Source organism: Xyrauchen texanus, chromosome 16 (assembly GCF_025860055.1).
Source record: "Xyrauchen texanus isolate HMW12.3.18 chromosome 16, RBS_HiC_50CHRs, whole genome shotgun sequence".
NCBI classification, from domain to species: domain Eukaryota; kingdom Metazoa; phylum Chordata; class Actinopteri; order Cypriniformes; family Catostomidae; genus Xyrauchen; species Xyrauchen texanus.
Genome location: NC_068291.1, coordinates 23,040,784 through 23,065,069, shown reverse-complemented (window position 1 = coordinate 23,065,069; position 24,286 = coordinate 23,040,784). Strand labels below are relative to the sequence as shown.

Genomic DNA, 24,286 nt, shown 5'->3' with positions numbered 1-24,286 from the left:
TTGAACTACATTATTGCCTCGAAAACCATCCAAAAACCATGTTTCTAAAACTGAAATGTGCATTTATGTTTAAAAAAACCTTGCATGCATATTATCTATTAATCATCACATTATGAAGTAGTAATCCTAAGAAAAAACATTGCTTAAAAGTTTCTTAGAAAATGCAAACACAACTGAAACATCATGTAATTATAGACAGTGCAGAGAGTAAATATTGCTAATTAAAAAAACAGATAAATACAGCATTCTAGCCATGCTAATATGTCAAATATAGTAGCTGTGGCGCAAACTACTCATTACCCTAAATACAGTGTATATCATTGTACAACACCCATAGAGGTCAACTTAGCACTAGGTAGGTTTATATATCAGGGATAACATTTGAGCTTTTTTAATTTACATTTAAAATTAAAATAAAAATATATAATGAATCTATAAATATTTCTTATACTTACTGGATGTGGATACTGCGTGCACCCAGTACAGTCAGGATAGGGGGCTCTACATGAGTAGGAGGCAGCTGGCCCGTAAACAGGGTGATCTGGGAACTGTTGGTACAGCCTGCCTCAGTGCAGGCACTCAACAGCAATTTATGAGGAGTGAACACACCAACACCTTAAAATAAAAGATCATTGATCAGTTACACTCAAGAAAAAACATATATTGCAATTTAACAGCAGTAATTAATGTTTTCAGAAGAAAATGCAGAAAAGTTTGATTTGGTCATAATTTCAACGATTATATTAATATTGACCTCAAAAGTCTTAACTGCCAAGTTCTGTAATTACAAAGGCAGTACTGTTTGAAATGAAAAGCAACAGAAAGCACAAGAGCTTGCTATTTTTATGCAAAAATCTGTAATTATGTAACTAGCCTTTCTATTTCCATTACTTATAAACCTACAGAGACCACCCACTTTAAGTGAATCTGTCATATTGTAGTGTTTTTGCATGCTTGGCTTCTTTATGCTGTTGTTGTGATGAATAGCAAGCTCCTGGCTACATTATTCTCCATGATCTCAAAAGACACACACACTAGCACATGCACAAACACACACATCAACTTCCACATGGCTAGAATAATTTGTAAATAATTTGCACAAGGAAACCAGACTCTCAAACACTGGCTGAGAGCAGCGTGTTTCAAAAGCTCCTCTTGATGGGAAGGAGGCTCTCTCCTTGAAGCGCCTGAGAGCAGTTTACTGTCTGGGATGGATAAACAAACAAAGGTGCGAGATTCCAAAATCACAGCGGGGGCAGCGTTGAAGCTGAGCTAAGATATCCTGAAGGAAATTGGAATCCCTGGGTTTGAGCGTGGCGTGGACGAAGGGGAGGAAACATAGCTTCTTATCACATCAGACCTCTGCCTTTACAACGGCTCACAATAAATATGGGATACCCAACTGAGCAGACTGAAAATAAAATCCTGCCTCAAAATGCTTTTTTTTTTTGAGAAATGCCCCTCAAAGCCTTCAGTGTATTTTCTGATTTAGCTTGTGTTGTAATACATATGTAGTCAGGCATATCTTTAGTCATTTCAGAGGGAAGCTCAGGTTGTTCAGAGGGAAGGATATCACTCTCAGTTGTAAATGGAGACCCTGTTGTGGTGACTGAAGGTTTTATGTCTCCTTACACAAGACTTAATTTGATGTGTGCTTAGGTATTGCACCCTGAGCCTGGACTGAAGACTCTGGATTTAGAGTGACCTTTGTTTATGTGTGCTTGCATGAGACCAGCAATGAAATGGGAAACAGAATGATAATAGACTCATGTCAAAATAGACAAAACATGTCATGTTTTGATGAGAAGAACTGATCAACTGTGGTTGGTTGCTGCAATAAAATTATATGCCGATGCAATGACACCCCAATGATTACTCTAAGGCAAGCTATAATTTTCAATCTGGTTTTGGAATAAAGGTTTGTGTTCTCACTGATTTGTTGTTACTGTTATAAGAGCACAATTGATTTTTACTTGAACAACAAGAAATATTATATAAAATCCATGAAACATTCAAGTTGTTTGAAAAATTAGTCTACACATAAAAGAAGTGCTGGGTAAATTACAAAAAAAGTAATGCACTACAGATTATTAACTGCTTCTATAAAAATGTAATCAGATTACACTTCTCATTACTTCCCATACACTTCCTCATTAGGGGTCCCATATAAAAACGGCACGCACTGACCGTGTTACGTAAACTGTCGATACAGGTGCAAGCAGGCTACTGCGTGCTAGAGGCACCTGTGTCGGCTGCACGTAGCCCTCCTCATCGCCCCCAAAGAGATGTCACATACAGACCTAAGGTTCCCCGCACCACTGAGGGAGGAACAGGTGCTACATGACTTGCACGAGAGCAAGCCCAGCAGCCGCAGCCTTCTTTCTCACTATGTCTCTCACAAAGGACGTGAAACGTCTGGTGCTATCTTAACGCTATGAAATGCATCAGGGAAGGCGGTCTTTCCCGGTCCTATTCTTTCAGGGGGAAAAGACCCTGCGGATGCCACATCCTGCCCAGTCTAGGGGGAGGTAACATGCGGCAAGTACACCACGAGGGTTGTGAAGCCATATGTGGGAAATGGCGTGGTGGTAGGTCCAGTCTTATGAGGGGGGAGTCTACAAGCACGGCGACCAGGGCAGCAGGGCTGCCCGAGAGAAACGCGGTTCCTCCGACAGCGAACCTCTGTTTGGAGACGGCGTTCCCTTACCGCCGTCCACCGAAGCAGACAAAGAGCTGCTCAGAACATCTAAAGCTCTGCGTGCGGTCCAAAAAGATACGCAAGGCACATACCGGACACAGAAACGAAAGGGCTTGGTCTGTCTCCTCCCCGGGCAGCGCTTGCAGGTTCACACCCTGGTCCCTGAAAGGGGTCGTAGGAACCTTGGGCAAGCAGCCCGGTCGCGGCCTCAGGATAACGTGAGAATGTGACTCCAGGCAGGTGTCGCTGACAGAGAACGCTTGCAGGTCCCCAACCCTCTTGATGGAGGCTAAAGCGATCAGGAGGGCCATCTTCAGGGAGAGGGAAACAGGCCCGGGTGGGCCAGTAAGGGGTCACCAGGATGACCTGTTCCTCATCCTCCCTGAACTTGCACAGCACCGGTGCAAGAAGTCTCACTGGGGGAAATGTGTACTTGGGTGCCAGCTGTGTGCCAGCGCATCTGTCCCGAGAGGAGCTCCTGTCAGGGTACCAGAGCAGGGAATGGGAGGTGTCTTGGGAGGCAAAGAGATCTATCTGTGCCTTGCCGAATTGGTCCCATATCAGCTGGATCACCGATGGGCGAAACCTGCCGCGATAGCACGTCCGCCATTGTGTTGCGGTCGCCAGGGATGTGAGTGGCGCACAGCGACCTGAGTCGCAGCTGACTCCAAAGGAGGAGATGGCGGGCGAGTTGTGACATATGACGAGAGTGTACGCCGCCTTGGCAATTTATGTACGCTACCGTCGCGGTGCTGTTTGAATGGGAGAAATGGGAGAAACCTCCGTAGGGCAAGAGATACAGCCAACAGCTCTAGGCAGTTGATGTGCCAATGCTGACGGGGTCCTTTCCAGGGGCCAGTGGCAGCGTGCCCGTTGCACACGGCACCCTAACCCTGTCGAGAGGCATCTGTGGTTACCCCGACACGTCTGCACACCTGCTGCAAGGGGACTCTGGTCCACAGAAAACAGAGGTCTGTCCAAGGGTTGAAAGTCTGATAGCAAGAAGGGGTGATTGTCACACGGTATATGCTGTGGCGCCCATCTCGGGACTCGAGTCTGTGGCCAGTGCTGAAGCGATCTCATATGGATCAACCCCAGGAGCCTCTGGAATTGTTTTAGAGGAATCCGCTGTGCCAGGCTCGAAGAGGGCGAGGAACCTGAGCACTGACTGAGCGTGCTCGTTGGTGAGACATGCTGTCATTGAGACTGAGTCTAACTCCATGCCAAGAAAAGGGAAGCTCTGAACCGGGACGAGCTTGCTTTTTTCCCAGTTGACCTGAAGCCCTAGACGGCGAAGGTGCCTGAGCACCTGGTCCCTGTGAGCGCACAGTAACTCTCGAGAGTGAGCCAGGATGAGCCAGTCATCGAGGTAGTTGAGTATGCAGATGCCCACTTCCCTTAGCGGGGCAAGAGCTGTCTCTGCGATCTTCGTGAAGACGCGAGGGGACAGGGACAGGCCGAAAGGGAGGACCTTGTACTGATACGCCTGGCAGTGGAACGTGAACCGTAAGAAGGGTCAGGGTCGAGGCAGAATGGAGATGTGGAAGTACGCGTCCTTCAGGTCTACCGCCGCAAACCAATATAGCTGTAGAACGCAGGTAAGAATCTGTTTCTCCGTGAGAACTTTCTCGCCGCGGACGGAAGTGGAGCGAACAACGCTGAACGAGGCGGGAGCTGGTCGAACTGAATCCTGTAGCCGAGTCGGATGGTCTTGGCCAGCCAGCGTGATGGATTGGGAAGTGAAAGCCACGCATCCAAGCTCCGTGCGAGGGGCACTAAAGGGACGATCAATTTTGACGTACCGGGTGGGCCTACGCGGCGGGGGGAGCATGTAATAGCACTTACCTTGCTCCACGCACCCGGCAGGGGGCGGGTTAGAGACTGAGGAAGAGGTCCTAGGGAGGCGTCTTCAGAACTTGTCAGCGCTGGCCTGCCGGGGCTGAGTAGTCGCAGGGCTGGAGGCGAGGGAATTGTGTCCGGGGAGCCGTGACTGTAGTGTTTTGGGGCCGGAGTGCCGTGAGAATGGTGCGCACCAGCTGGATGACCCAGGGAGTGAGGAAATCGCTCTTGTATTGAGAATGTGGGTACCGCAGCCCGAAGGCAGTGCGGCAAATGAAAGTAATGCAAACAAAGATTCTCCTCCCGGCCCTCCACCGGGGGACGGAGTGGCCTTGGTACCAGCTCCGGAGCAAACATCAGACTGCCTGGGTTGCCCATCTCAGGAGCGCTTCAGGGCTTTCTTGGTCCTGGAAGGGGTCCTGGAGATGGGGGGAGTACGCCACCTACGAGGTGCTCGACGCTGGGGCTGAGAGCTGGGCCCAGGTAGAGGTGGAGCTACCTGTTGTTTGGTCGCAGGTGGATGCCCTCCGCGAGCAGGCGTTGGGGGCGTGCTATTGCATCCTTGAGGAGCAGGGTCATGATCTCTGCTCGTAAGCATGATCTCTGCATGATGTGAGAAATCGCCTCCATCTGCTTCTTCACCGCCGAGAACTGCTGGGCGAAGTCATCGACGGTGTCGCCAATGAGGCCAAGCTGGGAGACAGGGGTGTTGAAAAATTGTGACTTGTCAACGTCGCACATCTCGACCATGTTCAGCCAGAGGTGGCGCTCCTGGACCACGAGGGTTGCCATCGCCCACCCGAGTGCCTGCGCTGTGACCTTCGTGGCTCTGAGAGCTAGGTCGGTGGCAGAGCACAGTTCCTGCAGCACGTCGGGGTCAGGACTACCCAGGTGCAGATCTTTAAGTGCCTTGGCTTGATGGACCTGCAGGAGAGCCATGGCATGCAGGGTGGAGGCGGCCTGTCCGGTGGCACTATAGGCTTTGGAGGTCAATGATGACGTCATCATACAGGGTCTGGAGGGGAGTACCGGGCATTCCAGCCAGTTGGCGGCATTCTCGGGACACAGGTGGATCGCAACCGCCCTATCCACCTGGGGGACTACCGTGTACCCGTGGGCCGCCCCTGCCGTCCAGGGTAGTGAGAGCGGACGAGCGGAGGGGTCAGTATAAGGTGGCCTCCACAGTGTAATACATGCTTTAAATGCATTCCAGGTACACATGATTATTTTATTTATATGTGTAACACAAATAATGTAATTGTAATAAGTCAAAAGAGCAATTAGATTACAGTAACAAACTATTTAAAAATTACATTACACACATTACGTTACACTGATGGCTATTCTACCCTGCACTATTAGTAGTAAAATGTGAAGACTACTAAATTGAATCAGACAAAAATACTATCACTAGTGTTAAATCAGATCAAACAAAAAGAAATAAAAAAAGACCAAACAGATCAAAAAAATGGAACTCTTATGTTCCAATCTGATTTCTCTCTCTCTTTTATTATTTATTTTTTTTGAGCTTTGAAGGTTTTACCCACTGGCCAACTGTGGTAAGAAGGTTAATGTCAAGTCATGTCAGGGATTGTTTTTGTAGTTACTCTCCTACAGAGCAAATAAAGGAATAGGATAGTGTTCCACAAGTGACATTTGTTAAAAACATTTTTAAATTAAACAACAATAAATCTAAACAGTTGGAACACAATCAACAATACTGTATATAGCCTAGAGACTACATACAGCCTATATATAAGGCATACCAAAAGCAAAAAAGTAGTGCACAGCATACAGCATTACATACCTAAAAAGGAGCATTGTTGCATAAAACTGGGAATTGTAAAATATATCAACTTCCACATGGCTAGAATAATTTGTAAATAATTTGCACTGGGAAACCAGACTCTCAAACACTGGCTGAGTTTACTGTATACTGTAAAAATACAATCATAGTCATGGCTCTATGTCAGACCCAGTTACAACATAAAAGTTGTAGGGTTAGTAAAGTAAAGGGTTAATACATTCCAGCCATTTAAGTATGCAATGATAACACTCTATTTAGTGGAACTGTCTCATGTTACCAGATTTTATAATATATAGTAAAATACTTTCAAATCTATAGCCTGAATTGAATCTTACTGATTTAAATCTTCCTATATGACCAAGAAATATGTTTATTTATGTTAGGTTTATTCGCTGCTTCCTTTCAATCCAGAAGTTCAAGTATGTGTGTGAGTGCTAGGAGGAGGGGGCTGACATTCTGAATGATTCATCTCAGAGAAAATATACCTGTCCAGAGTGTAAATTGGCCTTTTGGGGGCTTCATATCATTTAGGCATGCCTCTCACCCCGGGTTAAATGGTGGCTGGAGCATTGGAGCCTTTTAATAAAACATCTCACAATGCTCGTGCATTACAGCCAGGAGCAGGGGCTGCTGCTACCGGCAGAAAGAGCAAACAGGGATTAGAAAAAACAAAACAAAAACAAACAATGACTGGCTGTTGGCCTTGTCTCCACTGGCAAGATGAAATACAGCAATACCAGTGGCGCTCTTTAGAGGCAAGCATCTTCTCCACCTATTCAGTCGCAGAATTTTATTAAATCAAAAGGAACATGGACAGCCATTTCCCCAGTTCATTTCTGGTCACTGCTACCACCAAGTCACAGTTTTATGTATTAAATATAATAATATATATGACATTGCCTGCATTTTCAAATCTACATCTATTCAATATCCCACAACTTGGCATGCAGTGATTAACAACACTAGGAAGTAGGCAAGATGTTAGCCAATCACAAAAGGGGCTATTTACATATAAAATTCTTAAAGGGATATTTCACCCAAAAATTTGTATTAACTTCACTTACTCCCCTCAGGCCATCCCAGATATGTATGACTTCCTTTCTTCTGCTGAACATGAGTGAAGATTTTTAAAATAATATCTTAGCTCTGTTGGTATTAACATTGCAAGTGAATGGGTACCAAAACGTTGAAGCTCCAAAAAGCACTTAAATGCAGCATGAAGGTAATCCATAAGACTCCAGTGGTTAAATCCATATCTTCAGAAGCAAGATGATAAGTGCGTGTGAGAAACAGATAAATATTTAAGTAATTTTTTACTATAAATCTCCACTTTCACACATTCTTAGTGCATATCACCACCTACTGGGCAGGAAGGAAAATGTATCATTTAAAAAAGACATCATTATTGATCTGTTTCTCACGCACAAGATGGATTTAACCACTGGAGTCTTATGGATTCTTTTTATGCTGCATTTAAGTGCTTTTTGAAGCTTAAAAATGTTGGTACCCATTCATTGCATTGAGTAAATGATGAGAGAATTAAAATTTTTGGGTGAACTATTCCTTTAAAGGAAGTGTGGCAGGGCGGAGGGCGGGGCCGAGTCGTGCTTCTACACACCCGGTCCCTTATCAGGCTAATCAAGCCTTCGAGAGGGATAAAGATCGACTGCGGAGGATGGTGCGGGCGAGAGAGATCGTTTACGGACATTAAAATATTATTTACATTGTCAAGCCGGTTTTCGCCTCCTCCTTTCCATTGGAGCACCCCAACGGAGCAGCCAAGGCCATCTGCCGGGGGACGAGGAGCCCGGCCACCTGGAAGCGGAGGACGGCCGCCGACCGCAAGGGGAGAAGGGGCCCCTAACTGACCGCCTGGAGCGGTCAGGGCCGCTGCCAGGGGCGGAGGAGTCCCCTATAGAGATCTATACACATTGCACAGCTATCTATCAGACGGCTGCCATTACGTTTACCTTCCCCTGCAGCGCAACCGCAAATGGGTTGCTTCAGCAGCATGGGAAGGAATGGGTTTGGAACATGTGTTGAAACCAGAAAGTAATCGGGTTCGCATAATCAGTGACGAGCACTTGTGACGAGGTTTGGGTGTTGGGTTAGGGAAATCAGTTTGTAAAATATGCATTTCTCTTATTACATCCTGTACAGCTGAAAACAACTTGTTTCACAAATCGCTTTTGGCGCCCCTCCATGGACATTTCACCAGGAAAATGGAGCTCACCCATGTTCATACGCCCAACAACACTTACTGCTTTGGCCACTGGGGCAGTATTTTAATTTCGGTAAGCATGGACTGATTTTAGCTAAAGAAAAGTCAATTTTCTGTTTCCGAGTTCATTATGAGATCATTCTTTCCAGAAAACTCCCCTCATCTTATATTGTTTGTACAGATAGTCCAAACTCACAGTTGGTGAGACAAAATTTCTGCCCTAAACTCACACTGATGTTTGAGCCAATGTTGCTGTTTTTGGATGGTCGGATCGCTCAGACAAAGATAAGAACATACTGAAAGTGCCACAGTGTCACATTATTTACACTTTTAGGTAAATTCAAACTACAAATGGCTTACTTACATTATTATTGACTTTGTATATAAATATGGGATAATTTTAACTCATTGAAAAAATTCAAAGAGAGGTGTAAAACTGTCCTGTAAAATGTAATTATTTAGGAGACATCTAAATTATTTTATTAAGACTTGTTTGTCATGTTTATTCTGTTGGTTCCTGTTTTTCATGTCTCTTATTTTGAAAAGTTCATGCCATGATTTGTTCCTGTTTCCTTATCATGTGATCTTCCTGTTTCCCTCCATGTTCATGTTTCTTGTTTTCATTGGTTCATTGTTTGATTACTTTGTTATTAATCTTGTCTTTTTATTTTTTTATTTAGTCTTGTTATCTTGTTTATAGTTTAGTTTTGTGATTGGTTATCCTTGTCGTGTGTTCTCCCATGTCAAGCATTTAAGCCTTCTTGTTTTCCATTGTCCTTGGTCAGGTATTGTTTGTGTAACGTCATGTTATTGTTCAAGTCAAGTCAAGTCAAGTTCATGTTTGTGTTTATGTTTTGTTCTGGTCTAGTTTGGAGTTATGGTTTTTTGGACATCACATTTGTAAAATAAACTGCACATGGGTTCTGATTAATAATCGTCTTCGTTTGCATCTTCAACATTGCCATTGCCAGCTACATACGTTACAGAATACCTGACCCCCCCATTAAGGACCCAGCAGTTTGGCTCCTGCATCTTCGTCAGGGGAATCAACCCCTGGAGAATTACGTGGAGGATTTTTGTGCTCTGGCAGACCAAGTGGACATAAATGAGGTGCCCTCAAAGAAATGTTTTGCTTTGGACTAAGTGAGCCAATCTCCACTTTGATGCCTGGCGGTTGCAGTCCCCTCAACCTGGCTCAATATATCGACCTTGCCCTACAGATCACTGTTTCCACGTTCACTGTGGGGGAGGCGGACACCGAGCCAGAGTTCCACGTCATGGCCGCCGTCGAGCCAGAGTTTCACGTCATGGCTGCAAAGCCGGCATCCCAAGTCATTACCAATGAGCCCATGCCTGCCTTGGCCAACGAGTCAACGTTGCCAGCCTCGTCTGTCCCAAAGCCTGCACCGCCAACTTCGTCCTCACGGAGGAGGAGGAGGAGAAGGGATTTCGTCTCAGTCCATGCCTGCGACCACAGAGGTCGCTCCCGAGATTCAGTCCATGTCCACGACCACAGAGGTCGCTCCAGAGACTCTACCCATGTTCACGACCACAGAGACCATCTCCGAGTCTCTGCCCATGTACACGACCACAGAGGTCATTTCACAGTTATCCACGGCTCCACCATTCAAGACCTTGCCCAACGTCATGGCAGCCGAGCCAGAGTCCGCTCCCTGCCACGTCGCAGCCGAGCCAGAATCAGCTCCATGCCAGATCGCAGCTGAGCCAGAGTCAGCTCCATGCCACGTCGCAGCCGAGCCAGAGTCAGCTCCATGCTCCCCCAGTCCCGCCAGCTCCCTACAGAACTCTGGACTTTAGTCATGTTTTACGTGTGTTTTTTTACGTGTTGGGGCATCAGGAGCCGCCCCTTAGAGGGGGGATATGTTTATTCTGCTGGTTCATGGTTTCATGTCTCTTATTTGGAAAAGTTAATGTCATGTTTTGTTCCTGTTTCCTTGTCATGTGATCTTCCTGTTTCCCTCCATTTTCATGTGTCTTGTTTTCATTGGTTCATTGTTTGATTACTTTGTTAGTAGTCTTGACTTTTTTATTGGTTAAAGTTTATTTAGTCTTGTTATCTTGTTTATAGTTTAGTCTTGGTTATCCTTGTCATGTGTTCTCCCATGTCAATCATTTAAGCCTTCATGTTTTCCATTGTCCTTGGTCAGGTATTGTTTGTGTAACATCGTGTTATTGTTCATGCCAAGTACATAGTCAAGTCAAGTTTATGTTTTGTTCTGGTCTAGTTTAGTCAAGTTCATGTTTTTGTTTTGTTCACGTTTGGAGTTATGGTTTTTTGGACATCACGTTTGTAAAATAAACACATGGGTTCTGCTTAATCAATGTATTCGTTTGCATCTTCCAACATTGCCATTGCCAGCTACATATACGTTGCAATGTTTTTAGGTGCATCACTGGTTAAAATAAACTAAATATTACACAAGTGTAAAATATGGCTCTCTTAAAATTCAAGCTATAAACACTGTGCGCTTCTGTGCTAAAGAATCTATAAGTCTTAACTGACAGCAGGTTAACGTTCACTCAGTATCAGGGCAGTTTCAGTCTGACTCTTGCGTGTATTGATATTTCAAAGCGTAGGGAGCCCGTATCATCAAATATATTCAGCTGTCTCAAAGAGCTGCACCGTCTGGCTCCACTTTTCATCCTTATATTATGACAGTTTATCGCAGTTCAAAGAAACAACCCATGGGCAGGTTTGGGTTTCTCTTTCCTCTTTCAAACGCTAATCATTCTGTTATATTTGTTTTCTTTTTGTATTCTTGCATTTAATGTGTAAACATGGATACAGTGGAGCAGGAGAGTTAGTAAATGTAGTGTGCCACTGAATTTTGCATGTCGCAAGGCCTCAATGAATGAAGGGTCACAGATTTAGTCAAAGCATACATGACCCTGACTGGACACTTTCCATTTAAGCAATTGATACTTGCAATAGCAAGTCTAGCATTTCAAGTCTTGCTTACCTGTGATATTGAAACCTGTGCTGTTTCCTTGGTACACAACAGCATTGTCTTTGTAAAGGATGTACTGGGTGATGATACCATTAGGTTTGGGAGGAGGGTCCCAATGCACAGACAGAGAGTTGGGGTATGAAATCGCAACAGGTGGTAAAACCTCCTCAGGAGCTATTACAAATGGAGAAGTATAAAAATGATCAATTTGTCAGATTATTTAGATAAACTATATAGTGAGTAGCAAGATCTAGTTAAACAACAATATAAAGACATTTCATTAATAAGCTTAAAAAAACATTTATTATACATTTTGGAAACGGAGACTCCCATAGATACACTTTTATTTAAAAAAAGATGATGAAAAGACCCAAAAGAAAGCAATGAACGATAAAAAAAAGGTAAAAATGCTCTATTACAAGATGATTTACGGTTGTTAGTGGTGATCATGTAGTAGTGTGTGTTTGATTCTTGCCTACAACATTAATTTCCTCTTCTCTATAACTTGTAATTATGCTATTGTATCTGTTTAATAAAAAGCAAAAGGCCCAAAAATAGAAATAAAACAACTAGAGCTGTCAAAATGAACTCGTTAACACATGCAATTAAAATAATATTTTTAACGCTGTAATTTTTCTTTATGCCAATTAATGCATTTACCGTTAATAAGGCATAAACCAGCAAAAACACAGGTGGGACTAGGGTGGAAACTTTGCGATGTGTCCGTCTGGAGATATTACACTGATTTACACAACACACACACAACAGTGATGCGAAAGGACCTCTTAATGCTATTTGTATGTACAAAACAAGCCCTGATGGAAAGTAAGTACTCTGCAGCATCTAAGGCGTAATTTAATTACCACAAAAGCAAGCCTTAACAATTACAAAAACGCAGAATGAGACGTTGTCTGCAGCGCTTTTCATGTGGAGATCAAAGCAGTGGTTGACTTTGGCATTGACGTGCTCACACAAATCATGACTGTGGCTTTGTGATATATATATATATATATATGCACATATATTTATATCAATATTCTGCAGTATAGCTCTTAAAGTAAATGTATGTAAGCTTTAGATATCTATACTGGAACACAAACCAAAAAAGACAAATACAAAATCCTTTTCTAGAAGTCGAAACCTTTTCTAATGTGCTAAGACTACATTCTCTCACCTTTTTGTTCATTTAGATCCATCTTTAACTCACAAAAAAAAAAAAAAAAAACTCTCTCTTCTTAATAGTGCTACATATCGCCGATTTTCTTCACGATAAGATACACACTGTGACACATATATATTATGATTCACTATGTCATGACCCAATATTTTATAATCCAGCTGCAGCAAACACGCAAAGGACGAGCATCTCCGTGCAAGTGTCTATCAGTCGGGTGAAGTTTGAAACTCTCTCACGCTGTTTTTAACAGGACTCATACTATGAGCGACTCTGACTGCACAGAAAAATGCCAATTTCTGCTTAAGCAGAACAACAGGTATGGCTCTGCCAAAATGAATATGCAACCTATATTTCAGTTAGTCAACCTTCCACTTAGACTTTGGGAAACATTGAATGTTACATGAATTGGTGCTATTTGAGTGCATTTCTATCTTTATACTGTGGAAAGCTTTGTTTGGAAAATGTAAATTAAGCATTATATTGTTACATAATGTTTTGCTCTCTTTGCTAAAAAGGAAATAACTGAATTTTGACAAGAATAGAATTATATATAGAGTAAAATTTCAGCACTTTCAAAAGTGATTAACTATGAAAAAGTATGTGATTAATCACAATTAAACATTTTGAAAGCACTAAAAATAACAAAGTTATTTCTTTAGATTTCCTCAGATATTCTAAGCAAGCTCTGGCTATGAGGGATTGCATATTGTATTATTAAATGACTTAAATAAGACAGACAACGTCTAGGTTACATATGTAACCTCCGTTCCCCGATGGAGGGAACGAGACGTTGTGTCAGAGAAGCGACACTAGGGGTCTCTCTTGAGCGCCGATATTCACCTCTGGACTATGAAAAAAGGCCAATGAGAGTTGGCAACCAGTATTTGCATGTCCCGCCCCCGGACATACGGGTATTTAAGCGGCGCAAATACGGGAGTTCATTCAGGATTTTTCTGAGGAGCCGAAATGGTCCGCCACAACAGTGGCTCGGCTCAGCGACGTGGCAGGGGAGACACAACGCCTCGTTCCTCCATCGGGGAACGGAGGTTACATACGTAACCTAGACATTCTCCTTCTGTCGCTCTCTCCACGCTTGTGTCAGAGAAGCGACACTAGGGGTCCACTTATAAAAGCGCCACGCGCTGAGCCGTGTACGTGAACTGCTGATACAGGAGCGAGCAGGTATTCTTACATGCAGGATCGACCAACTGTATCAGGCTGCACGTACCCTTCCCCAATGCTCCATTTAAGCCATCAGGATTCCTTATCGTTACCCGGAAGGGGAACAAGGTGCTGGCTGCCAACCTGGGAACGGGCCAAGCCTGGCCGGGCCTCTTTCTCTCTATGTTTCTCGCGATAGAGCAACTTAGGCCGGGCCCTTACACGCATTGAGGGAAGGGGGTCTTAGCCCTTATTCAGGGCGGAGAAGACCCTCAGGAGGCCACGCCTACCCGAGAGGGAGGCAAGTTTAATTGGCCAAACCATCAGAGGCCTGACTTAGGGCCTATGTGGAAAAGTCGGTGTGGTGGTGGATCCAGCCTATAGAGGGGGAACATACAGCACGGCAACCGAGGCAGCCATGACTGCCTAAGGGAAGCACGGAGTCCGCTCGCCAGAGGGAACAGAACCGTGGCGTTACACACAGGGGAGTCCGAAGGAGGCCTTACCTGTGGAGCACCTACACCAGTGCAGGGTAGCTTGCGGTACCACGCAGTGGCTTGGGTCAGCGAGTTCCTCCGCTGAACTGCGACCCACGAGGGCTAGGGAGGAATCAACCAGTGTCCCAAACCTGAGATCTCCTGGGAATGAAGGCGCACTGTTTCCCTGGTTCGGGAAGGCGCTAGATGCAAGCGATTCACCCGGTCAGATCGCGAGCGTGCCACCGAGTTCTACGGGCTCGGTACCTGAGAGAACACGGGACGATACTGACCCAACTCGGAGATTGTAGAATCTCGCGAAAGTGTTAGGTCTTGCCCAGCCCACTGCTCTACAAATGTCTGCTAGGGCAGGGCCCCTAGCCAGTGCCCATGAGGACGCAACACTCCTGGTGGAGTGGGCTCGGACCCGCAAAGGGGGGGGCACGGCCTGGGTGTGATAAGCCAGGGAAATGGCGTCGACAACCCAGTGGGTGAGTCTCTGCTTGGAGACAGCAATCCCTTTCTACTGTCCCCCAAAGCAGACGAAGAGCTGCTCAGAGCGTCTAGTGCTCTGTGTGCGGTCCAGGTAGATATGTAAGGCATGTACTGGACACAGCAGTGAAAGGACTGGATCTGCCTCCTCCCGGGGCAGCGCTTGCAGGTTCACTACCTGATCCCTGAAGGGTGTGGTAGGAACCTTGGGCACATAGCCCAGTCGCGGTCTTAGGATCACGAAAGTGTCTGCCGGACCGAACTCGAGAACGCATGCAGGTCCCCGACCCTCTTGATGGAAGCGAGCGTGATCAGCAGGGCGGTCTTGAGAGAGAGGGCCCTGAGTCCAACTGAGTCAAGCGGCTCGAAGGGGGGTCTCTGGAGTCCCGTAAGGACGACCGAGAGATCCCAGGAGGGGAACAGGTTAGGCCGGGAGGGAGCTATCCTCCGGGCACCTTTTAGGAACCTGACGATTAAGTCGTGCTTACCAAGAGACTTTCCGTCTACCGTGTCATTTGTGGGCCACGATAGCGGCGACATACACCTTGAGGGTGGAGGGGGACAGCCTCCTCTCCAGCCTCTCCTGAAGAAACACGAGCACTGACCTAACTGCACACTTCTGCGAGTCTTCGGCTCGGAAGAACACCAGTCCATGAACAGACGCCACTTTAGGGCGTAAAGATGCCTGGTAGAGGGGCTCTGGCTTGGCTGATTGTATCTACGAGATGGTAGATGGTAGACCGGCTAGATCTTCCGCGATCCCGGTCCAGGGGCCAGACGTGGAGGTTCCAGAGGTCTGGGTGCGGGTGCCAGAGCGTGCCCCGTCCCTGAGAAAGAAGGTCCTTCCTCAGGGAATTCGCCAGGGAGGGGCTGTCGTGAGGAGTGTGAGGTCCGAAAACCAAGTCCGGGTAGGCCTAGTAGGGGCTACCAGAGTGACTTGCTCTTCGTCCTCCCTGACCTTGCATAGCACCTGTGCAAGAAGGCTCACTGGGGAAATGCGTGCTTGCGCAGCCCCGTGGGCCAGCTGTGTGCCAGCGCATCTGCCCCGAGGGGAGCCTCTGTCCGGGCATACCAGAGCGGGCAGTGGGAGGTTTCTTGGGAGGCAAACAGGTCTACCTGAGCCTTGCCGAACCGGTCCCAAATCAGCTGGACCGACTGGGGTGGAGCCTCCACTCCCGCCAGGCAAGCTTTCTCTTGACAGCGCGTCCGCTATCACATTGAGGTTGCCGGGGATGTGAGTGGCACGCAGTGACTCCAGTCGCTGCTGACTCCAAAGGAGGAGACGACGGGCGAGCTGTGACATGTGGGGAGCGTACTCGCCTTGGCGGTTTATGTAGGCTACGACCGTGGTGCTGTCTGTCCTGACTAGGACGTGTTTGTTCCGAAGTTAACGGGAGAAACTTCTGCAGGGCCAGACAAACAGCCAGCAGCTCTAGGCAGTTGATGTGCCAGCGCAGCGGCCTCAGTTCCACCGCCTGCGGCTGCGCGCCGTTGCACACGGCGCCCAACCCAATTTGGAAGCATCGGTTGTGACCAGAACGCGTCGGGACACCTGCTGCAAGGGTACACCTGCCCTTAGAAAGCAGAGGTCTGTCCAGGGTTTGAAGGTTTAGCGGCAGGCAGAAGTAACTTTTACGCTATGCGTGCCGCGCGCCATGCTCGCCTCGGGACTCGAGTCCGAGCCAGTGCTGAAGTGGTCTCATATGCATCAACCCCAGTGGCGCGGCCGCCGTGGAGGATGCCATATGCCCCAGGAGCTGTTGGAAACGTTTTAGCGGGACCACGGTGCCTGGCTTGAAGGAAGCGAGGCATTTCGCTCGTTGGAGAGACGTGCTGTCATTGAGACTGAGTCTAACTCCAGACCGAGAAAAGAGATGCTCTGGACCGGGGAGAGCTTGCTCTTTTCCCGGTTGACCTGAAGCCCCAAACGGCTGAGGTGCCTGAGCATCTGGTCTCTGTGTGCGCATAGTAACTCTCGAGAGTGAGCCAGTATGAGCCAGTCATCGAGGTAATTGAGTATGCGTATGCCGGCTACTCGGAGTACGCCCACGAAGGGGGGCGGAGACCTGGCAAACTGAATTGCGTAACCGAGTCGAATGGTCCAGTGCAGCCAGCGTGACGGGTTGGGCAGTGAAAGCCACGCCTCTAAGCTCCGTGCTAAGGGCACCAAGGGGACGAGTTTTTTGGACGTACCCGGCGGGGCTTCGCAGCGGTCGCGGAACAGGTAACGCGGCGTCGGGAGGCAACGTGGCGTCCCGAGGCTCGGTGCTGAGAATAAACTCAAAGCACTTACCTTGCTCCGCGCACCCGGCAGGGGCGGGTTCGTGACTGAGGAGGAGGTCTGATGCTGGCGTCCTCTGGACTCGTCTGAACCGGCCGGCCGGGGAACAGTCGTGAGGCTGAAGGCGGGGACACCGCGTCCATGGAGCCGGGACTGTTGAGGCCTGAAAGCAGAGTGCCGTGAGAACGGCATTTGCGGGCCAGGTGACCCCAGAGACAACAAGGAAATAGTTCTATAGAGTATAACGAATTTAACAAACAATTATCCTCCCGGCCCTCCACCGGGGAATGGAGTGGTCTTCTCTGGGTCTGTCATCTCAGGAGCGATTGGGAGCCTTCTGGGTCCTCAGGGGGGTCCGTGAGAGATGGGCATCCAACTTCTGCGGGGGGCTCAACGCTGGGGCTGAGAGCTGGGCCCACTCACTTGTTAGTTGAGGCGGAGCACCACTTTCTTTCTTTCTTGAAAGCCGCAGGGGCGTTTGAGAAAGCGTGCTTTGTCTGCCTCCCGTACTGCCTGTCCATCGTTGCGTTTCTGGACCATGGAGTGGCCATCGCCTGTTCGAGTGCAGTTCCTGCAGCACGTCAAGAACAGGACTACCCAAGTGCAGATTTTGAAGTGCCCTGGCCCGGTGGACTTGCAGGAGGGGGCCATGGCGTGCAGGGGGGAGCGGTCTGGGACCGTTCTACCACCGAGGGTAGCGAGAGCGGAGGAGCGAGGAAGCTGGGCTTGCTCAGCTCGTCATGCACGTCCGGGAAGGAATCCGGGGGGGGTGCGGCTGTGAGCGGCGCATATGCCTGCGGAACCAATTAAGCCCGGGGAAGCATAGCAGACCTTCTTGCGTCAGGCTCAGACTGGGCGGAGACCCGAAGGTGGTGGCCCAGGCGACTTATCCGCATCCGACGCCGCTGTTACGCTCTCCGATGCAGCGGTGATGTCATCATCCAATGCTGGGGAGCTCGAGGGACCGGACGGTAGGCCGTTAAGCGGACCGCACTAATCCCGAGCTCGGAAGCAGGCAAGCGTGCCGGGGAGGCGGGAGGTTTTCGGGGATTTACCCGGCGAAGCGTCCCGTTATTCTCCCCAGATCGTTCTCCATCGCCACGGCGCCTGCCTCAATCCCGTAGGAAGGAGGCGAGGCGCGGGGCGGCTGAGATGGCTCTCTCACTACAAGAGAAAGCAGAGATCGCAACGCTGCCGCGGCTATGTTCTCACACTGAAAACATAACCCATTGGAGAGAATGCTCATCCCGAGCTCGGACAGAAACAAGCAAGCGTGCCGGGAGGCGGGGGGTTTCGAGGGGTTCACCCGGCGAACGGAGCCCGTCATTGTCCCCTGATCGCTTTCATCGCCAGCGCGCCTGCCTCAATCCCGTGGGAAGGAGGCGAGGCGGGGTGGCTGAAGCGGCTTTCTCTCACTACAAGAGAAAGCCTACGACCACGAATGCTGTCATGGCTATGTTCTCGCACTGAAAACATAGACCATTCATAAAAACGCTGCCTGCGTGTGATCGCAACCCAGGAATGCAAGGCAGCTTTTATGACCGTCAGAGGTGGGGAGACATCAACCACATCCAGAAACTACACAGGGCGGAAATATCGTCTTTAAAAGACGCGTCCTGAGAAGGACGTTCAACGCCGCTGTGTTTTGCTCTTTAGAGCGAAATTACTCTTTTAGAATAACGCTTCGAAGTTGTCTGCGCTGTCGAAGCGCCTAGGGCAAGAATGCACAGCCGTGCACGAAGGAGAAAGCCGCTGTTATGCGCCGTCAGATCCAACAGCATGCAGAGCGTCAGAGGATTAACCAGGAACTTGGTGTGTAACTCGCAGCAGAGTTCATGCACGACCATCGGCTCCAAAGAACTTTTCTGAATGAACTCCCGTATTTGCGCCGCTTAAATACCCGTATGTCCGGGGGCGGGACATGCAAATACTGGTTGCCAACTCTCATTGGCCTTTTTTCATAGTCCAGAGGTGAATATCGGTGCTCAAGAGAGACCACTAGTGTCGCTTCTCTGACACAACGTGGAGAGAGCGACAGAAGGGGAAAGACTAATTAAAATCAAAATTATTTTGAGCAAGTATAATTTGAAATTAAGTTGCCCCTGTATAATAATCATTCCTTGCATTTATATAGCACTTTTATAGGCAATCAAATCACATTACATAGAATAGTGTGAATCTCCTCAAGCACCAACAGTGTGCAGCATCCACCTGGATGATGCAACATCAGCCATAGCGTGCCAGAACACCCACCACACACTAGCTATTGGTGGAGAAGAGAGTAGAGTGATGTAGCCAATTCAGGAATGGGGATTATTAGCAGGCCATGATTGATGAGGGCCAAGGGCCAAAAACATCATATTTTTGGCCAGGACACCAGGATTACACACCTACTCTTTTTTGAGAAATGCCCTGGGATTTTTAATGACCACAGACAGTCAGGACTTCAGTTTAATGTCTCATCTGAAAGATTGTGCTTTTTTAAAGTATAGTGTCACTGTCAATATACTGGGGCATTAGGATCCACACAGACCATAGAGTGAGCACCCCCTGTTGGCCTCCCTAATACCACTTCCAGCCACAACCTTAATTTTCCCCAGGAGGTCTCCCATTCAGGTACTGGCCAGGCTCAACCCTGCTTAGCTTTAGTGGGCAAACAGGTGAGAGCTGCAGGGAGATATGGCTGCTGACGTGTATGTGGCATGAAGCGATGTTAAAATTTCTCTCATGGAGAATCGATACAGTAATTTGGGTTTTGTAATCAAGACCACATCAGATTGATTTTTTCACTCCACAATGACCTTTAATGTCATACTATCCTTTAAACAAGGCTACTTAGCCCAACTTAGATTAATGAATGGCCTGAAAACGGTATCTGCATTTTTAACCGTCTGGACTCCCTGCCAAAAGAGAGTAATCCAACGATATCAGCTTGAAACAAAGCTCATTTTATTTTGAAACGACCCTATTTCTGCAATCAGACAGAGAAAATAATTGCTGCTGACAATTAATCTGTCTTTATTCTTGCTGTTTCATGTAGGAGAAAGGCGCTCGGTCAATAGACATGAAATTTTTTTCTCTGACTGAGGAAGAGGGCTCTTTGTCTTGCCTGTGTGGTCAGACAGATGTGAAGGCAATAAAGAATGAGCCTGTAAGAGTTGAAAGAGAGAGAGAAATGATGTTTGCCGCTGTGCGCTCACGCCGCAGAGCGGGCCACAATGGATTTAGCAGGAACAGTGGAAATGGGGCGCTTGATTCTCGATTTCTTACATTCAGTGCCACAATCAATTCTTTTTAGCCCAAACTGTCTTTAGATTTACTTCTCTGCTTGAGTGAAATGAAGAAGCTTTCATTAATCTTTCAGATGCCTTACATTAATGACAAGGCTCTTGCATGAACAATGTAACAGCAATTAAAAAGCCCATTAATCTGCATTACAGCTATTAAATATGCATGTCATTAAAGAGGAGAGAGTTCACTGCCGCACTTACCCCTATTCCTAAAGCCACTCTCTTAAAAATGTGAATAAGAACAAGACGAGAATAATAGAAAAATAAAATCAAATGGAGCAATTACAGCCTGGAATTGCACGTTGCCATTAAATTAGTTTGGCGTTTTCAAGCAAATGGCTTGCCACTATTAGAGCACCTCTCGTCGGTTTTATTATTCATCAAAGAAATGTGGAAGTCAGGACCTTCCAAATGACTTTACCCTCTTGTGGAGTGTTGAAGCCGGTGGCGAGCGGGCTCTCGCTGCACCCGGCCTGAGTGCACGCCGTTAGGGTAATACTGTAGCTGCTAAAAGGAGCCAAGCCACTTAAAATGCCTGCAAAAGAAGAGGAAAGAGTGTGTGTGAGAGAGAGAGAGAGAGAGAGAGAGAGAGGGAGACAGCAAGAGGCAAATGTCATTCTTTTTTCTTCCATATTTCAAAAAGTGTGCCTTCTCAACTCGGCTTCCTAAAGACTTAATGCAATGGCTTTTCAAACAAGGCATAATATAACCATCAGTTCTGATAATAGGTCTGGTTTTAAAAAGGTCTTTATTATCAAACACTAATATCTCCTATTAATCAAAGAGATGGAAGGTGATGTGGGCCTTTGCTATTTGGGATATGGGACACTAATGATGTTATTTAATATATAAAGAGGCTGATGCTATTTAAAGGGGCTTCTTGCTTGCTACAAACGTCACTCTGCAGACCTGCTTTGATCAATATGATACTGACATTTTCAAAAACAGCCACTAAAGAGAACATGTAAGAAGTGCTGATTTAAAGCAGTTCACTAAGGATTGTGAGCACACTATTTTTTAAAGTCTAGACTATAAGGCATTTAGGCAAGATTTACAGTGAATAAAGATGAATTTCAGTCTGTTCCTTACACAAAGCTATCATATGGCTTCAGAAGACTTGGAATGCAAGTCATATGGACAATTTTATTATGCATTTATGGGCTTTTTGTCATTTATTAAGCTTGACACCCTCTTGTCCTACTTCTATTGAATGGAAGAGAGCCGCTCAGACATTATGCTAAACTTTTCCTTGTTTTCCATGGAAGGAAGTCACATGGGTTTGGTATGGAATTACATTCATTTGTGGGTGAACGAACACTTTAGGATAAAAACAAAAAAAAAGCCAATTGTCACATTTATTATCACTATTTATTAATTCTTTCATTTAAACCTCATACAGGACACTATTCATAATAAAGCTCCAAAAAGGATCTATATAGATTTATACTATTTAGATCTATCATTTAAACTAGATGAGTGTTAAAAACTAGGATTTTCTTTTAATTTGTCTAGCAAAATAAAGGCAGGATCCTTTTAATAGGGTGTATGAGTGATTCTTTGGCTAGCGGCCACTGAAGCTTCGTCGCAAACAGATCTCTGTCAGTGTTGGAAGGTAAACACCTCAGCCGAGCCATAATAGGCCAGGTAAGTGTAACTTTTTTTTGGTCAGACGTCTTTTAATTCAATTAAGAGCCTGACCCACTCTCCTCTCGTTACCCAGTCATTTGCGTTTGGAGTTTTTATCTGCTGTGCAATTCTGTTTTTCATGTCACGGCTATCATAAATTAGTGCGCCGTAGGCTTGCGCAGGTTGTAGCGTGCCAAAATCGAGGCAGATAAAAGATCTTCTTGTTTCGTTTTGCCCAGAAACAGAGTGTAGCTACTCTGATTGGTCATGTGAAGACATAATCTTTGTTTCGAGATCCTCATTTGTTCATTGAAGTATGTTCAAGTAACTAAGCAGATTTTCAGGCCATAAACTTGCAATGTCACATTCGTAGGCAACCAAGGGTGTACAAAGTCCTGAGACATTATGCTTCAGTTTAAGTATGGGTCCTCTGTCAAAATTTCCCTCAGTTAAAAGTCAAAGTATCTAACCAAAACATACTTGAGTGAAATTAGAACATTTTCCACTATTAATTGTATTTAAGAATTCAAAAGTAACAAGTAAAAATGTTTTAAGCTTTAGAAAATCAATGAAGAAATGGAGTGTGAACAGTGGAGATTTTCTCAAAGTTACTGTTTCACGCAAACTTTTTAATCACAATCTTTCTCAATAAGCGTATTTACATTCATGTTCTTACACCAATTATGCGTAATAAATCGACAATGCGTGTGGTCATGTAAACGCAATAAACGGCATCCCTTTATTGTGTAAGGTCATAAACAGTATAAGAATAAACAGGTCTACACAGGTAGATTTTTGCCCATTATGCTGATTTCACGTGGCATGTAAACACCTTTACCGGTGTTCTCACCAGCATATCTAATGTGTGCACGTGTTGAGCGCATGTCTCTTCACGTTTTGACATCAAAAGCAGAGAATAACGCGATGATATAAAATCGAATTTAAACACAGTTTTATCGATTTGTCAGATTTTTTAAATGAGCAGATTTTTGGTCAAGTACTTTACACCCCAGTGAAACACTGTAATGACTACTAACTGTCATACACATTATTAAATAGGATTTTTCTTGTTTTTTGCTGCTAAAAGTGTGGCTAAATAGACTATGTGTCATTTTGTACAGGTTACAGTCAGCTAATGTTAGTAAATTCTCCAGTTAACTTGTTTAAAAGGCCTTAGAGCTGAGCTCCAGGTGTACGCCACGGCCCTTACCTGTCAGGTGCTGAGAGTGGGGGAAAGTGGCATTGATTGGGGCCAAGGAGGGACGGTCCCGGCTGTACGCTTTCAGTACGTACTTCTCAATTACACCTCTGACCTCTGCCGGCTCCTCCCAGCTCACCTCCATGCTGGAACCATTTACAATCCCAACTCTGGAGGGAGGCAGCACACTTTGTGGAACTGTATGGGAAATAATAGGTGAGAGAGAAAGAGAGGAGAGAGAGACAGGAAAAGCAAAGGGGAGGAGATGAAGGAGCGAGTGTGAGAATCCAATTGGGAAGGAGAGAAAGTGTGTGTCAGGATAAGAAAAGCAGCACACACATTCTTCACTTTTAATAGACACAGTAAATCATATCTAACCATTAGCATAAATACAATTTATTAGAGATGTAACTTTTTCAGCACTGATTTAATATGACTGTACATCCAGCATTCATTCCGGGTATATATTTTACAACCATCTAGCGATGGCGCACTTTCTCTTCAGGATTCACATTTTAGGGGGCATAAATAAAACAGTCAAACATATGCAGAAATGCAACAAGCATCATTTATGATGTGTCACAGAGTACAGAATCTCTTTAACACTCATTTATACAGTCTAAACAAGCCAGACATCAGATGTTTGTGTGATATATCCACCGGTGGAATGCTAGGCTGACCTATAATGTATATACAATTTAAGCAGAAAGTCTTGCGATTCATCATATGCAACAACAGGGCTGACATTACAAATTACAGAGGTGTTTTAAACTAATACCACTGGTAATGAATGGCAGGAAAAAATGTGAAACTGTAAAGAGAGCAGAATAGAAACCTTCTGAGTATTACTCTGAAAGAACCAATGTAAGAATGTATGTAATGAACTTAAGGAATAATGTTTGTGTAGAAACCCTGCATAATAGTAATAGTCAAAAATGTTTTCAAGTTAAAAATACACAGTCATAACCATTCAAATGTGGCAATACAAAAAATTAATTGTCCATTGTAGTTTGAAAACTTGAATATGTGTTTTGTGCCATTTAATGCTTAA

At 45.9% G+C, this 24,286-nt stretch overlaps 1 protein-coding gene across 1 annotated transcript in view; it reads right to left on the bottom strand.

Moving 5' to 3' along the window:
• Positions 1-24,286, bottom strand: part of ush2a (Usher syndrome 2A (autosomal recessive, mild)) — a 350,667-nt gene that overhangs the window by 193,698 nt on the left and 132,683 nt on the right. Inside the window, exons 29-32 of the mRNA XM_052145082.1 lie at positions 23,248-23,433; positions 20,833-20,946; positions 11,547-11,708; positions 456-615 (exon numbers count right to left, since the gene is read on the bottom strand). Coding sequence (XP_052001042.1) covers positions 456-615; positions 11,547-11,708; positions 20,833-20,946; positions 23,248-23,433 — 622 coding nt within the window. The remainder of the gene's footprint in view (positions 1-455; positions 616-11,546; positions 11,709-20,832; positions 20,947-23,247; positions 23,434-24,286) is intronic.